General features: G+C 44.7%; 1 protein-coding gene across 3 annotated transcripts in view; it reads left to right on the forward strand.

The window, feature by feature from the left end:
- The window catches only part of WIPF3 (WAS/WASL interacting protein family member 3), a 37,569-nt gene extending 21,856 nt beyond the window's left edge, over positions 1-15,713 (forward strand). For 2 of the 3 annotated variants that reach the window (XM_080974868.1, XM_080974869.1), the window contains exons 3-8: positions 7,623-7,755; positions 8,685-8,816; positions 10,282-11,025; positions 13,357-13,500; positions 14,788-14,889; positions 15,402-15,713. In XM_080974868.1, coding sequence (XP_080830994.1) covers positions 7,623-7,755; positions 8,685-8,816; positions 10,282-11,025; positions 13,357-13,500; positions 14,788-14,889; positions 15,402-15,442 — 1,296 coding nt within the window. In that variant the 3' untranslated portion in view covers positions 15,443-15,713. Of the gene's footprint in view, positions 1-3,415; positions 3,555-7,622; positions 7,756-8,684; positions 8,817-10,281; positions 11,026-13,356; positions 13,501-14,787; positions 14,890-15,401 lie in introns of those variants that run through there. The other variant, XM_080974870.1, reaches the window with a different exon arrangement.
- Positions 15,714-15,967: the final 254 nt, after the last annotated feature.

Genomic DNA, 15,967 nt, shown 5'->3' on the forward strand with positions numbered 1-15,967 from the left:
GACTGTGGAGGCCAATTCTGGATCCACACGTCTTTCCACAGTGGGGACATAGTTTTCCAGGCAGGAGTTGATCACGGTGAGGGTTTGCCAAGTGTGCCTTCCTTTTAGCGCGTTTCTCCCTTTCGTCCTGATTTTGAGCGTCTTCAAAGCCCATGACACCTTTGGTAAAGGCTGTTCTCCAATTGGAGCGCTCGCAGGCCAGTGTTTCCCAGTTGTCAGTGTTTATACTACATTTTATTAGATTTGCCTTGAGAGAGAGTCTTTGAACCTCTTTTGTTGACCACCAACATTACGCTTTCCATTTTAAAGTTCAGAATAGAGTAGTTGCTTTGGAAGACGATCACCAGGCATCCGCACAACATGACCAGTTCAACAAAGTTGATGTTAAAAGCTGGTGATATATTATGAAGTTGAAAACCAGATATTGCCCAGCCCTACAGTTCGCCTTTACATAGTTCCATCCTTATTTCAGACATTGTGATATGTTGTTATATGTTGTGATGTTTAGCTGGTATCGGTATATCGCAATGTTGAAAACCAGATATCGCCCAGCCTTAGCAGTCGCACTCTTCGCTTGAAAACCAGGGTTTTTTTGGTGCATTCCCATAGCCATTGATGAATATAAGAGCATGAACACTCAAATGGGGTTAAGAATGTGTTGGGTGGCTGTTCTGATCCACTGGCCCGCAGGAGGGCTTGTAGGGATGGTTGGGTGCAGGGATACCAAAGGAGGTAGAAGGCGTAGACTTGCGGCAAAGCATCCCACCAGTTCTCCTAGCCTTTGCAGAAGCAGAATGGGCACTACAGCAAGGAGACAGCTTATCTGCACCCAAGCAGATGTACAGATGTTCTCTATGCACAAAGCAGCATATGTCATTTTGTCTAGGACTTCCCATCACTTCAGCTGCCCGGAAGAGGACATAGGTGGCCAATACCCAGTTCTTACAGACAGCTCCCTTTTCTGGGCTCAGAGCCCAGGACCCTAAGCCCCACAGATAAGGGTAACATCAAACCAAGCCACTTAGAATATTATCAAAGCAAATGAATGCGAACATACGCAAAGCATTCCCCCAGCAATCCAACAGTGGCCTTACTCCCCCTCTGCCCAAAAATTTATGTAAGTTTTTCATAGCTTCCCACTTGAACCTTCTATTTTTTAAAACACACACACACACACACACACACACACACTTTTGGGAGCAAAGATACTGTGTGGTAAAAAATAGAATAACCCTCTCTGCTGAACAGTCAGCCTATTAAATATATGACTCATTCCATCTCATTTTAAAAAGGAAAGGAAAGAGGGAGGTGCAACACTCCTTATCTAACCTGACATTTCTTATATGCAAAAGAGTAGAAATTCTCCTAGTGTGACAAGGTAAAGGTAGAGCCAAGTGAACATGTTCTAATTTAATAAGCCTGGGTCACAGAAATTAATGTTATCCTGATCTACCGGAGCAATTTGAGGGATTCAGTAAAACACACTGTCTTCCAGTTTCTGTCGTCTTCAGAGCCTTGGCAAAAGGCCCAAATGTTTTTCTTTCTAATGGTGTGCCCTTTGCTTTTCTAATAATAACATAAAAGGCCGAACAAGACTGACACCTTTCTCACTGTCTCTCTGCTTACAAATTCTGCAGCCTTGGAAGAAAATTAATTTTCCATTCATTGCCAGAGTTTCAAAGGGCTAATCTATTTATTTTTTTTAAAAAAGCAAACGGGGATGTGTGTGTACCCAAGATTGCTCATCGTCCGAGTTGACCTACTGAAATTAATGGACATAAATTGGTCATGTTCATTAATTTAAGTGGGCTTACTTTGAGTATGATTGGGTACAACCCAAAGTACCCCAAGTACCCCAGTGGTGTGAGATTCCAGCTTTCCCAGGGTTTGTATTTTCTTTGGAATGAGGCACAGAGGAGACTGTGGTGTCTTTCATGGTATATGGTTTATATGCACATATATACAACCTGAGCCTACGATGGAGGGGTTTGCAGCATTCAGACCCCAAGAGGGTCTGGCTTCTCCCGTAGCCACAGCCTTAGATTCCAGCAGAAATCAAGCATGGCTCTGACCCCATGCCTTCTCAGCCTGCTGTCTCGCTTCCAGCTTCCAGCACGCATAACTCCAACTCTCCACTCTGACCTTTGCTTTTCTAACTAGCAGTCAGTGGAGAGGGGCCCACCCATTTTCTATCTGGCACAGATCCATTTCCTTTGTTACCTTAATCACCTATGACCGCACCATGAAGCTAGCAGACTCTCCTCAAGTGTCCCATTTTCCAGGGACAGTCCTGGATTTATAGAAGCCATTCTGATTTGATCCTGGAATGTCCCACTTTCCCTCTATTTCCATTGGTGAAGCATTGGAGGGTATGGTTATGCAACCTCCGAGCCAAGGAGATAAGTAACTATACAGCCTTTAAAAGACATCCGAAGGCAGTCCTGTATTGGGAAGGTTTTGTTTTTTTAAAACGTTTAACGTTTTACTATGTTTTTATATATGTTGGAAGCTGTCCTGAGTGGCTGAGGCAACCTAGTCAGATGGAGGGATATTATTATTATTATTATTATTATTATTATTATTATTATTATTTATTATTATTATTATTGAATAGGTCATCCTTATTTTCATTGGAGAAATGTTGGAGGGTAGCTTTTCCAGGAATTTGAGTCCTCCTTTAGATTTTAACACTTGCTGGATTAGGGTCTTGGCAAACAGCGTATTCCACCCTAAACACAGGACAATATACAGTCGTACCTTGGTTTTCGAACAGCTTAGTTCTCGAATGTTTTGGATCAAGAACAACGCAAGCCCAGAAGTGAGTGTTCTGGTTTGTGAACTATTTTTGGAAGCTGAACATCTGATGGGGCTTCCATGGCTTCCGATTGGCTGCAGGAGCTTCCTGCAGCCAATCAGAAGCCACGCTTTGGTTTTGGAAGTTGAATGGACTTCTGGAACGGATTCCGTTTGACTTGCAAGGTATGACTGTATTGCTTTGCTATTCCTACAAAAAGTAAATATAGCTGTGTTGGGCAAATTGAAATCCATATTAGGGCAATGCCACTATTAGGCCAACCAAAATGTTGTAAGCTTTTGCCGTTCCTGGGCATTCCTAGCCATTTCCACAATGGTCAAGGGTTTATTGGCATCTGAAGTACCAGGGAAGGAAGATTGAATGCCCCAAAGTGACCAGTTTCTCCCCTAATCCACCAAAATGCACAATGCATTCTTGAATATAAGTATTGTGTATGTTCAGAGTTTACTACTCTGTCCAGTCCTCCCCCCAAAATTATCTACTTATTTTGGAAAGGGAGGGGGGAAAGCTAGTATTTAGCATGCAGAGATGACACAAACTGTAGATATATGAACCCAGGAACAAAACCACAGCTGTTGGTTCTAAATTTAAACCTACGAGGTCCTGCTATCTCACCCAAGCAGCAGAGCTACGGCAAAACTGTTTGTGGGAGTTGCTGAGATAAATTATTTGTAACAGCACTGGAAAACAAGAAGCAAGGAGTTAATTTGTTCCAGTGATGTTTCTTCAGTTTTTCACAGTATGTATTGCTTATTCTTCCAGAGAAGATAGGTGAAATTGGTTGTAAATTCCACTGTTGCATGTGCTGTTGCATTTGCTAATTATATGACTCATTCAGGTTTTTGGTCGCGATGGTAAATAACATTGTCTCTCTGTGAAATTTCTAAAGGCACTTGAGGATTGAGTTATGGAAGCTAATTTATAAAGCAATATATTCATCCATGCATTTATTTATTTTTTGCAACAAATGTAGCCTTAAAGAATACAAGCTATTAAAGGGATTTTACATCATCCCCCCAGGAATGTTTCTAACAGGACAGTACCTAAGTGTGCCATCTAGAGGAGCTTATGCACTTTTAGAAGAAAAGGAAAACGAGGAACCTGCTGTTTAAAATGCTAATATATAGACTGGCAGTTCTTAGCTTATCATTAGGAGGTAGGTTTGTGCTACTTGTGTTATATTGGGTATCTCTTTCAGACAAATAATAGCTTGTCCTTTGAGCATTTCGGGTGTTTACTTAGTGGCATCAAACACATTCTAATGTGAGCAAAATGCTACTGCAGTGCTGCTGCTGCTGCTGCTGCTGCAATTGTTTATTCTCTGTACAGTGGTACCTTGGTTCTCAAACGCCTTGGTACTCAAACAACTTGGAACCCAAACACTGCAAACCGAGAAGTAAGTGTTCCAGTTTGTGAACTTTTTTTGGAAGCCAAACATGCTCCATTTTGGGTGTTACACTTCTGATTTTTGTTTTGTTTTTGTGACTGTGTGGAACCCAGTTCAGCTACTGACTGATTGTGTGACCACAGTATATTGTTTATTGCTTTCATTTTATGGATCAGTGGTCTCATTAGATAGTAAAATTCATGTTAAATTGCTGTTTTGGGTTTTTTTAAAAGTCTGGAATGGATTAATCCATTTTGCATTACTTTCTATGGGAAAGCATGCCTTGGTTTTGGAACGCTTTGGTTTTGGAACGGAGTTCCAGAACGGATTAAGTTTGAGAACCAAGGTACCACTGTATTCTAGAAGTTCTCTCTTGTCTTTATTCTGTTTGTCATCACCACACACCACACCACACCACACACCCATACCACACCTCAACAAGGATATTACAGAGCTGAAAAAAATATTCAGAAAAGTGCAACCTAGAGGACCAGTGGCTGCTATGAGGACAGGTGACAACATCCAGAGCTTTAGGAGAGTAAAGCAGGGATATGATGATAAAGGTGTATAAAATTATTTTTGATGTGGGGAAAGGGTCCCCCCAGGGAAAAAATCTCATCGGCATATGGTTGGTCACTGCTGCAGCTTAGTCTTGTCTGGATGTCACACCTGGATGTCCTACCCTCAAATAATAATAATAATAATAATAATAATAATAATAATAATAAATTAATTTATACCCCACCCATCTGGCTGGGTTTCCTCAGCCACTCTGGGTGGCTCCCAACAGAATAAAAAAGCAATAACATATAATACATTCAGATAAGGATCTGCTGGATCAAACCAAAGATTCAGCACTGTTTCTACAGTGGCAACAACAACAATAGCAACAACAACAAAAACCCTGTTGAAATCTCACAGGAAAGTCACAAGCACAGCAGCACAATTTTATTTTTTTATTTTTTTAAAGGAAATGCTGTTTACAGATCTGTCTGTGTCCTTTGTCAGCTCCTATCACTCTGGGAAAGCGTTTCACTTTTGTGTCCTAGCGGAGTATTGCCATGGAGATAATGTGTTGTTCCTTACGTTTGCCCCTTTCATCAACTGCGAATGAATGTCCAGGTCAGTCTAACTCTGCCAGAGAAGGGAGTAGGTATTTCTAGATAAGCTTATTTGACAATGTCAGGGATGCTATAATAAAGACTGGCTATGGGAAGAATAAAAGTGTATTAAGCTTAGCCGTCAAATGGATCTTGGGGGTTATTTCAGGTAGTGGAGCTGCCTTTTCTGCAGAACGAGATCACTCACGACAGCTGTGGTTAGAGGCAAACCTCCCTGTCACATGACTAAAGTTGTGTACAGATTTCCATTTAGTCTGACTCCTGTGCTTTCATACTACTGGCTCTTGAATCTATTTACATAGTGTCCCTCAACGATGCAACTGTCGTTTCTAAAGAAATGTTGCTGTTGGGTGTCTGCCCCCCACCCTCAGACCATCTTCAGTATGCCAGGAAAGCCACACTCACTTTGCGGTTAAGCTGAGGTGTGTACATTGGAGTCAGCCATTGCGCGTGCGCCGATGACAGCATGTGCACAGATGACAGCTTCATGAATAGGAGCTGGAGGATGCTTGCCAGGGCAGGGAAACCAAATAGGAAATGTGCATTGGAGTGGGGAGAGACATCCCAGCCTCCTCTCCAGTGGGGACAACAGCACACAGATGCAACTTGAAAAGCGGCAGGAGGGGAAACCAACTTGCTGCACTTTAAGCCGCTAATGCAGGGGTCCCCAAACTAAGGCCCACGGGCCAGATAAGGCCTGAGGGACTCGTTTATCCAGCCCGCAGTGACCCCTGCCGGCCGTTCTTTCCAGTGCTGCACTGCACAGCTGCCCACTTCTGGGTTGGAGGAGCACTGGAAATAGCTTGTGCGCATGTGCATTATTTGCGCATGGGCAAGCGTTATTTCTGGTGCACATCCGGGTCGGACGAGGCCCATGCACATGCGCACAAGCTTTCCCCAGTGCTCCTCCAACCTGGAATTGTGCCGGGAATAGCGTGTGCGCACGGGTATGGGCACGCGCTCCCCTGACCTCTGGCTCGCCGCGTGATCGGCGCTGGGGACACCGGACCCAGGCGCGGAAAGGTTGCTGACCTCTGGCTAATGTGTATATAGCCCAAGAGTTGCAGAGTTTGGTATGTTGACTCACTTCCTCCAGACTTGCCTTTGTCCCAGCTCACTTATGGTCAACGGAATAAACCGCACAAGCTGATCGAAAGTGGTCCTATATTGTGTGACTTCATCAAGAGATTTTCCCATGCCCGTTAGAGGAAGGATGAGTAGAAAAGAGCAAGAAAACAGCATTCAACTTGCATAAGATACGTTTGGCAGTCCCTACACTTCAGCAGTCCTAAGCCACACCTGTCTTTTGCCCTGGTCGTAAGCAGGTGAAGTGAAAGTAAATCCCATTGATTTCAGTTTCACCGGCTTCCAGTTGCACCAATCTGGTTTCCGCGGTCTTTGCAACAGTGAGAAACGGATTGACATGTTCAGTGAGTGTCCGTAAGCTGTAAATACAGGATCTAGTGGTGGGACTGTACCAGTATCACAGTGGGATTGTGATTATTGTCTGGGGGGGGGGGGGCATGTCTGAAGAAACAGAGCCAAAAAATAATTCATAATAGAATTGTAGCATTGGAAGGGATCCTGAAAGTCATTTAGTCCAACCCCCTGTGATGCAAATATATTGCAAAGAGCTGTTTCCTAAAGCAGGCATTGCAAGACACGTTTGTTGCATATCGCAGAGGTAGCCAACACAGTGCTCTCCGAAGATTGCTGGACTCGGATTGGCCCTGATCAGTGGCCATGCTTGGCTGGAGCTGTTGGGGGAAGGAGGCTAATAACATCTAGAGGGCACCGTGTTGTGTACTGAATAGCTAGCATAAACATAGCAGGTGGTGATTGATGACCAGGTGGTTTTGCTCACCTCCACTGTGTGGCGACTGATGCTTATTGGGACTAGAGGGGCAGAAGGCAGGGAGACCAGCAGGAGGCGGAGCCAGAACCAATGACAGGCAGAGCTAATGACAGGTGGAGGCTGGCTAAGGACCAGTTGAGTCTGGTCCATTAGGGAGAAGGGGGAGCACTGCCCCACCAATTTCAGCCTGCTCCCAGCCAGCCTTCACCAAACTGCCTCTTTTCTTACAAGAAGTCAGGGGGCGGAGCGGATCCGCCTGTCATAGGTTCTAGCTCCGCCTACTGTTGTGTTGTTCCTCCCTCCCATCTATCCTATCAATGGGCATCAGTCACCTCTGGGCCCCACTTGCCCTAATGGACCAACCTGCCCTGCCTCTCTCCTTGTGCTTCTTTGTTCTTCAGCCTCTGTGGAACCGTGAGCCTCACTGTCTGCTCTCCTTGACAGGCAAACTCCGAGCCGCCCAAGCAGAGGAGGGAGGACTCGAAAAGCCGCAGTGCTTTGCTGCATGAGATCCAGAGAGGGACTCGGCTGAGGAAAGTATCGCAGACCAATGACCGAAGTGCACCGCAGATTGAAAGTGAGTCTTCGGCTTCCAGAACTTCTCCAAAGCAATGGTCACAGAGCTGTTTTTTTCCAGGCTGAAAGTCCCTGTGGGCTTTTTGTTTTTGTTTTGCTTGGTTACCAAACCCTGGAAAAGCACCACGTAGATAAGCCTCTTCTTATGAGCTGAAAGCTGCTTATATTGGCCACATTTCTTGAGGTTTGACCTGTCCAGTTCCACACCCCGCCCTGCAAGGACCAAGCCTCCCATTATAAGCCTCCTGCCTTTTGGTCTGTATTAATGTACAACTTCTTTGTATATATAGCAAGGGGGTGGACAGCCTATATCTTTTTTTCTGACCAGCCCAGGAGAGGAAACGTGTTGTGGATTCTTTCTTAAGACTCCCTAACCCCAGTTTGAAAAGTTAATTATGTTGCTGGAGAGGGGTGTTCTAAATGCAGACCGGACACTGTTCATCCTTTACTTTTTTCTTATTAGATTCCCACCCAGCCCCCTGGTCTTTCCTTTAACAGCATTTCTGAAAACTTGTCAGTTGTTCATTGGCCCATGTCACAAGGAAAGTGGAACTGTGAATAGTTGCCATTTTCTCTGTAAAAAGGCAGGATTCACATATTCCAGCAAATTTAATTTTATTACAGTGTTCTTTTATCTATTCTCTGTAAATATTCCACTTTTTATTAAATGTTTGATCTGTATGGTCTCGGAATCTTGCTGTCAAGATGGATAGATTAGCAAGAAGAAGGTCCCTGCCTTCATTCACACACCAGAGGGTGCTGTGTTTCAGGATGTGGAGAATTGTCTATGTGGCTGTTGCATCAAGTCGCTTTCTTATTCATTACATGCTGCAGGGAAAGACACCGAGGGTAAAAATAAAAAGGGCCAGTAACTTGGAAAGTTTGATAGAATAACCCAGATTTAATTTTTATTTTATTCTTTTGTCACAGACTCTAGGAGGAGGGCCAGCAGGGATGGAGGAAGCTCAGGAACCGGCAGAAGTGACATCCCTCAGGCATTGGGGAACCTCTTTGCAGAGGGTTTTCCTGTTCTGAGACCAGTAGGCCAAAGGGATCTGACAGGTAAAAAAAACATTTTTCTATTTAAAAACATCGTCCTCTTGCAGTAACTAGAGCCTGGGTAAACAAAACACGATGTTTTTTTCTTATGATATGTTTGAAAGAGACACTAATTTATTCTTCAGAAACAATAAACACTCTCTCTCTCTCTATATATATAATCTGTTTCAGTAAAACATTGTAGGGCAAGCTTCTTTGACTCTCCCTTTGCACTCATTTTCCCTAGCAACAATCTTATTTTGGCCCAGGATAGGAAAACCATCAAAACAGTATTTTTATATATTTAAAAGCCACCATGAACCACTCTTCAGCCATGGCTCGCAAGAGCAGTTTTCGGATTGGCCCATAAAAACAAATGCGACAAAAAAACCATATGGAAAAACTGGATAGCTCAGTTGGTTAGAGCATGGCGCTGATAAAGCCAAGGCTGCAGGTTCAATCCCCACAACAGACAGCTGCAAATTCCTGCATTGCGGGGGTTGAACTTAGATGATCCTCAGGGTCCTTTCATATTCAGGCCCTTTGGCTGGAGCTGACAATAACACCAAGATGCCACCAGGAGAACCTCTCTTGGAAGGACATTTCAAAGATGGAGTGCCACCACAGAATATGCTCTGTCTCTGTTCATCACCCATCACACGTCAGACAAGGGAGGGAGGGAGAAGGCAGCAGACACGGAACAAGGCCTCTGAGGCAGTGCAGGTTCCGCTGGTCCCAAGCCATTGAGTGAAAACCGGTCCTTTGACTTGTGCTAGTTCATTGACTAGCAATTAAGTGTAGAATTTTCTGGTGTTGAGATGTTCCATATGCCCAGTTAACAACCCCAGTGCTGCCTCTTGCGCTCCCTGCAGTTCCCAGTCTTCAGAAGGCAGCCCCACCAGCAACACACTGCAGCAGTCTAAAAAGCGACGTGACAAGTGCCACTGAGAACCATGGCCAGGTTTATCTCTATATACATATGCTCTCATTCCAATGAGAGAAATCTAATTAAAGCAAACAGTTTCTTGGGGAAATGTACATCGGAAATGGCAGGCTTAATAAGCTGGGTGGAAAGGGCAAAAAACGCCCAGATCTGTCCATACCACGAATGCCCCGGGGCTTCTGCCTCGCCTCAGTGCAGCATAACTTGAGATATACAGGAATGATTGCTCATTCTGTTGAGTAGGAGGCTGTGAATTTCTGTCGTTCGCGTCAGAGCAAAATGTGTCGGGGTTTCAGCCACTTCTGCTCTGCCTCCTGGGAAATGGCCGAGTCACTGTTGATATTGCAGTGTCTGACAGCTAATCTGTAGGATTGGAATGGCAGGCAGGCAATGGGGGTTTGTGGCAAAGGGAAACGAGATTTGTGAAGAGGCTGACAGGACAAATTCACATCTCTCTTTTTTGGTCGTCGTTCAAAGTGAGTGGCCCGCGCCACTGTTACCTTGGTTTATTTGCTGCTTCCTAAAACTTTTATTTGGTTTCCTCAGGTGGTAGGGCAGGTCAGCCAAGCGCTGTAAGGACATCTCCTCCTGCAAAGGGTCCAGACCCACCGAACAATAATGGGAAGGCCAGCGGCAACCTTCAAACTGCGTCTGACAGCTCCAAACCAGCAAGTCCATCGGAAGCATCCAAGGCCCAGCAAGCGATTCCGGCTCGTCCCAACATCCCTGCTCCTCCTCCTCCTCCGCCGCTGCCGCTATCGCCTTCCTCCAGCAAACCTTCACTTATCTTTCCCCCTCCTCCCTCTCTTCCCCCTCCTCTGCTTGAAAATCCCGAGAGCCTCCCCTCCCCAAGCGCTGCTGCTCCTTCTCCCCGCAAAACCCCAGCATCCCCTTCACACATGCCGGCGCCGCCACTGCCTCCTCCTCCCCCTCCCTTGCCTTTAGGGCCCCCTACTTCACTCCCAGGCAAAACCAGCGAGTTCCCCACTCCGTCGGCCTCCCAGCCTGACCTAAGGCTCAGTTCCCCTTCCGTGCCCCCTCCGCCACCTCCAGTGCCTTCTATGTCCACGTTTTCCTCACACAGGACGTCTTTGCCGCTGCCCCCTTCGCCAACTTCTCTCAGTGCCTCGAGCGGCAGTGGCGAAGCCCCGCCTCCGCTGCCCCCCAAGTCGCCGTTTGTGCAGTCCCAGATGCAGAAGCCCAGCATTCAGTCGCTGCCTCTTCCCCCAGCCCCTCCAAGCACACAACAGGTGGCTGTGACACACAAGAGGAGACAAGGCAGAGGCGGAGGTAGGAATGACACTCTTTAGCTGCATCAGCACTGGTCCATTTCAATGTACCATAGTCCAAAATGCAGGGGTAGGCCAGCGCCATGGCCTGCAGCCTCCAGCATCCCCTACGCTGGCTGGTGCTGGAGGGAGATGTAGTCTTTGCCACGACTGTGTATCGCTGCGAACCTGGAAGTGGCAAAAACTGCCCTAAAGGAATGCGACAATGGCAACCCCACAAGCCCTTGCACCGACTGTTGAGGCCCGTGGAGAGTTTGAGCAAAGAGATTTGGAAGGAGTGATTTTGGTGTTTTCAGGCTTTTTCTATGGCGTTCATAATATGTACAGCCGTACCTTGGTTGACGAACGCCTTGCAACTCAAACATTTTGGCTCCCGAACGCCACAAACCCGGAAGTGAGTGTTCCAGTTTGCGAACATTCTTTGGAACCCAAATATTTGATGGGCTTTCCACGGCTTCTGATTGGCTGCAGGAACTTCCTGCTTTGGTTTTTGAACATTTTGGAAGTCGAATGGACTTCCGGAACAGATTCCGTTTGACTTCTGAGGTACCACTGTATATGTAATTTCACTTAAACGCATGGTGCCTCGGAACGTAACCCCCACATATAAATGTGAGGAGTTGCCCGTATAGTGCTAAATCAGGCATAGACAACCTTCGGCCCTCCAGATGTTTTGCACTACAATTCCCATCATCCCCGACCACTGTTCCTGTTAGCTAGGGATCATGGGAGTTGTAGAACGAAACATCTGGAGGGCCGAAGGTTGCCTATGCCTGTGCTAAATCATGCCAGACCTGAGTTCAGCCAGGCATGTGTTTCTTTTGTATATGCTTTGATTCGTAGAGAGCAAAATCTAAACCAAGCGTGGGGCTGGCAGTTCGGAAGGCATCTTTGTACACAACTGCAGAATTGATGGGCGTATGTAAAAATCAGAGGAAGCGAAAGCATATGTCTGAAAAGGTCTCTCTTTACATTTGAGGCACACTGGTTCTCCCAAAGAATCTTGGAAACTGTAGTTTGCCCCCCACAAAAAGAGCTACAAATTACACTAGCTTTAAGAAGCTAGCGCTCCCGGGATTCTTGGAGGGGGGAAGAGTTGTTTGCTTTAAATATATGGTGTGTATGCAGCCTTACTGAAATCTAGTGAACAGGCAGGTTTACGGACAAGTATATTTGAATAGCAGCAACAAATGAATGGGACGCAGAGAAAGAGGGATAATCATGGGACCATTCGGACTCTTTTAACTGCACATTCAGAACACTTGCCATTGTACAGCTCTACTGGGAATGCACTGCTTTAGGACAAATTGAATGTTCACTTGTTCTTTCAATAATAACAATAAATACCCTTTTAAAATGTGTTGGGGAGGGGGTGGGGCTTACTGGGTTGTTTTTTATTTTTATTACGTATTTTGTGGTTTTATATTGCCACCACCCTCAGACCTCAGGGTATAGGTTGGTATACAAATTTAATAAATAATAATAAGATCATCCTTGTCCATCGAAAGCAAGCACATTGGGAAGTGGGTAAGATTAGAAATTTATTTCACAATGAGAGTCCTGTTGTGCTCAGGTCCTGCTTTCCATGGGTGTCTGGCTGACCACTGTAAAAGCAGGCTGTTGGACTAGATATGTTCTCATGATGTTAGAATCAGCAGCACTGCATTTCTCCTGTGCAGATACTGCAAAAAGGGGCTACTAATGTTGCTTTACGCAGGTTGCATGCTAACTAGCCTGTAGTTTGGGGTGTGGGTGGCACTGTGGGTTAAACCACAGAGCCTAGGACTTGCCAATCAGAAGGTCGGCGGTTCGAATCCCCGTGACGGGGTGAGCTCCCGTTGCTCGGTCCCTGCTGCTGCCAACCTAGCAGTTTGAAAGCACGTCAAAGTGCAAGTAGATAAATAGGTACCACTCCAGCGGGAAGGTAAACGGCGTTTTCGTGCGCTGCTCTGGTTCACCAGAAGCGGCTTAGTCATGCTGGCCACATGACCTGGACGCTGTACGCTGGCTCCCTCGGCCAATAAAGCGAGATGAGCGCCGCAACCCCAGAGTCGGCCACGACTGGACCTAATGGTCAGGGGTCCCTTTACCTTTCCTAGCCTGTAGTTTAAAGTGGTCACACGTCAATAGGGCTGCAACATAGGGGTTTTCTGAATATTTAGACCTGCTCTTTGCCTATAGGCTACTTCACAGGGATGGTGTACAGGTTATTTACGCTAGCCTGAGCTCCTTGGGAGGAGGATAAGATGTAAGTGTAGTAAAAAACAAGTATGTCTGCTGCAATGTTTGCTTATCTTCTCTGAGCCTTTTTCTAATGTGTATTTTCTCTTAGGAAAGCTGATGCCACCCCCAGCGCCTCCTGCAAGGTCTCCGACAACTGAACTCTCAAGCAAATGCCAATATGCTCAAGTATCTCCCTGGCTGCCTAGCCCAGACCTCTGCTCAGCAATTAAGAATGGGGCAGTCCACATAATGGGTAATGTTGATAAACCTATGTATCGGCCCTGCCCAAAGATAAAAATGGCAAGCTTAAAGAATGTAGGAACTTGTCTTCCCCCAAAACGATGGGGTATTCACCCATGAAGGCTTGTTCAAATAAGGTGTTTACTAATTTACTAAGGAATGGCAAGAGAAGAACCTAAACAATGTTATTACAGAAAAAAAGCAAATTAAATTTTAAGTATGTAGCATTGAGCTTCTTTTGCTGTAGATTTCAGATACAAATGTAACTCCATGTTGTTTTGAGGTTAAGAAATGGATATTTGCTGAAGTAACTGGGTGGAAACTTTTTTTAGAAACAGAAGGAGAATAATATCAATAATGTTTAGCAGCTATCTAAAAACTGAAAGCTGTTTACATGCACCCTCAAACTCTTTGTAAGGTGAAACAGTTTTATTATACCGTAAGTATCTTTACTGATGTTGTAAAAATTCTGCCATGCGATAAGTTTGCCAAATCCCTTAATGGCTGAGCATGAACATTCTGGCTCCTGTTGTTTTATTAAAAAATAATTTCAAACACCACAAGTAACATGGAACACCCTCCACCCCAAAAGCATGCAAACAAAGCATGCAAACCATTTTCAGGTTCAAAATGCTCCCAAAGGAACTAATTCAATTTCCTGGGGTTTTTTTTTACAAAACAACCTAGTTCCTTTCACATACAGTTCACAGGTGACTTCAAGTTCATCCAAATCATCATAGAATTGTAGGGTTGGAAGGAACCCCTAGGGTCATCTAGTCCAACCCTCTGCAATGCAGGAATCCCAGCTAATTATTTTTTTCAGCATTCAGAATATTATAAGCTCTGTGCTTGAAGTATAAAATACACTTGAGAAGACTAAGGAAACATCAAAACTTGCACATAGTGAGATGTGAATGGTTTTATCTTTCTCAACAATTGTGATCTTTAAGCTTAATGGCCCAACGAGTTTGAAGATGTGTGTGTGTTAGTGTGAGAGAGTGTGTGTGTGTGTGTGTGTGTGTGTGTGTGTGTGTGTAAGGTAACAGAGTTGAAGATTAACTAGAAATCATTCAAAGTTCTATCCCAAAATGAACCTAATTCACACTCAGTTCAGTTGGCAATGATGGGAACTACTTTGGGTGTAGTTCAGAGATTTTTGAACTGGTGCAGTAAACTTTGTTGCCTCAAACGACTTTATTCCAAGAACTGTCTTAGACCATTCCTTTATCATTTTTCTACAGCTCCTTGAATTGGTTGAATTGTTGTAACTCAAAGGGGTGTTTTCCATTTAATTCTCCAGATGACTTTGAATCTAAATTTACTTTCCATTCCGTGGAAGAATTCCCTCCTCCTGATGAGTTTAAGCCATGCCAGAAAATTTATCCTAGCCAGGAAGCTAGAGGTAAGTGAGAAAGTTCTGTTACAGTCTGATCAGTTCAGGATAGTTAAATTATTCTACTCCTCTTAAAGACTAGAAACGGTTGCGTGATTATGACTCCTTAGAAATTTTCAAGAAACAGTGGCCTGGTCAGAAATAGAGGAGATGCTCACTAGACAGAAGTCTGCTTGGTCAGATCATGTAGATAAAAATAATCTGTGAGAGTTTTGCAGCTAGCATTAAAGGACTTGTTTCTATGTGCTAGGAAGCCATTGGCTTGGGTCACCTGGCTTGAATCCTCATTGCAGAATCTCCTTTAGCATTCTGAACTTGAGTCCACCTTTGAAACTCATGATTCTGTTACCAGAACAAGCCACAAGACTCGGACGCCTGCCTGGTTGGATTTGAAGGCACTGAAAGCTAAAGTGGCTTCTCCTTACATGTCAGAAACATGCCTGAAATCTACGGACTTGGTTGTTCGGCTGTGGCTTTTTGTCATTTTGGTTTTCTAGCTAGCTTCCTTTCTATTTTTTCAGATAGCACCAACAACCCTCCATTAAGGACACAAGTCAGATGAGAGATCTCGGTAGCAGGAGCATCGCTGGAAGGATCAACGGAGCATTGTGCAATGTAGGACCCTGTTTTGATGACTGCACAGTACATGCAAGCAAAACTGGCACTGCGTCCAAGATCATACGTGGTAAACGGTGGGATTGACTGGACTAGCACACAGTTGGAAATTATTGTTGTATAATTCCGTTTCAATTGCTTTAAACCTGGGCTGAGATTTGTTTTTAATTTTGTGGAATACTCAGTATATATATATAAATATAAAACATGAACTAGTAGCCCACCTGTGTGGGTCATACTTTATTTTAGCATGAGTGTTCACCCTGTTCAAAATGCAAACGAGTTTGCATAGACGACAATGGTTGAAGTTCCTGCCTGTAGTATCTGCTGGATATAATTTATTCAACCACGTAAATCATGCTTTCAAACTAGGTTTGCTATATTTAAATGTATGCAAGTTCCCATCCACCCCCTTAGGAATTCTGTGCGTTGTAACTATATATATATATAGTTATATATATATATATATAAA

This window comes from Podarcis pityusensis (genome assembly GCF_964106645.2).
Source record: "Podarcis pityusensis genome assembly, chromosome: 12".
In the NCBI taxonomy this organism is placed as follows: Eukaryota; Metazoa; Chordata; class Lepidosauria; order Squamata; family Lacertidae; genus Podarcis; species Podarcis pityusensis.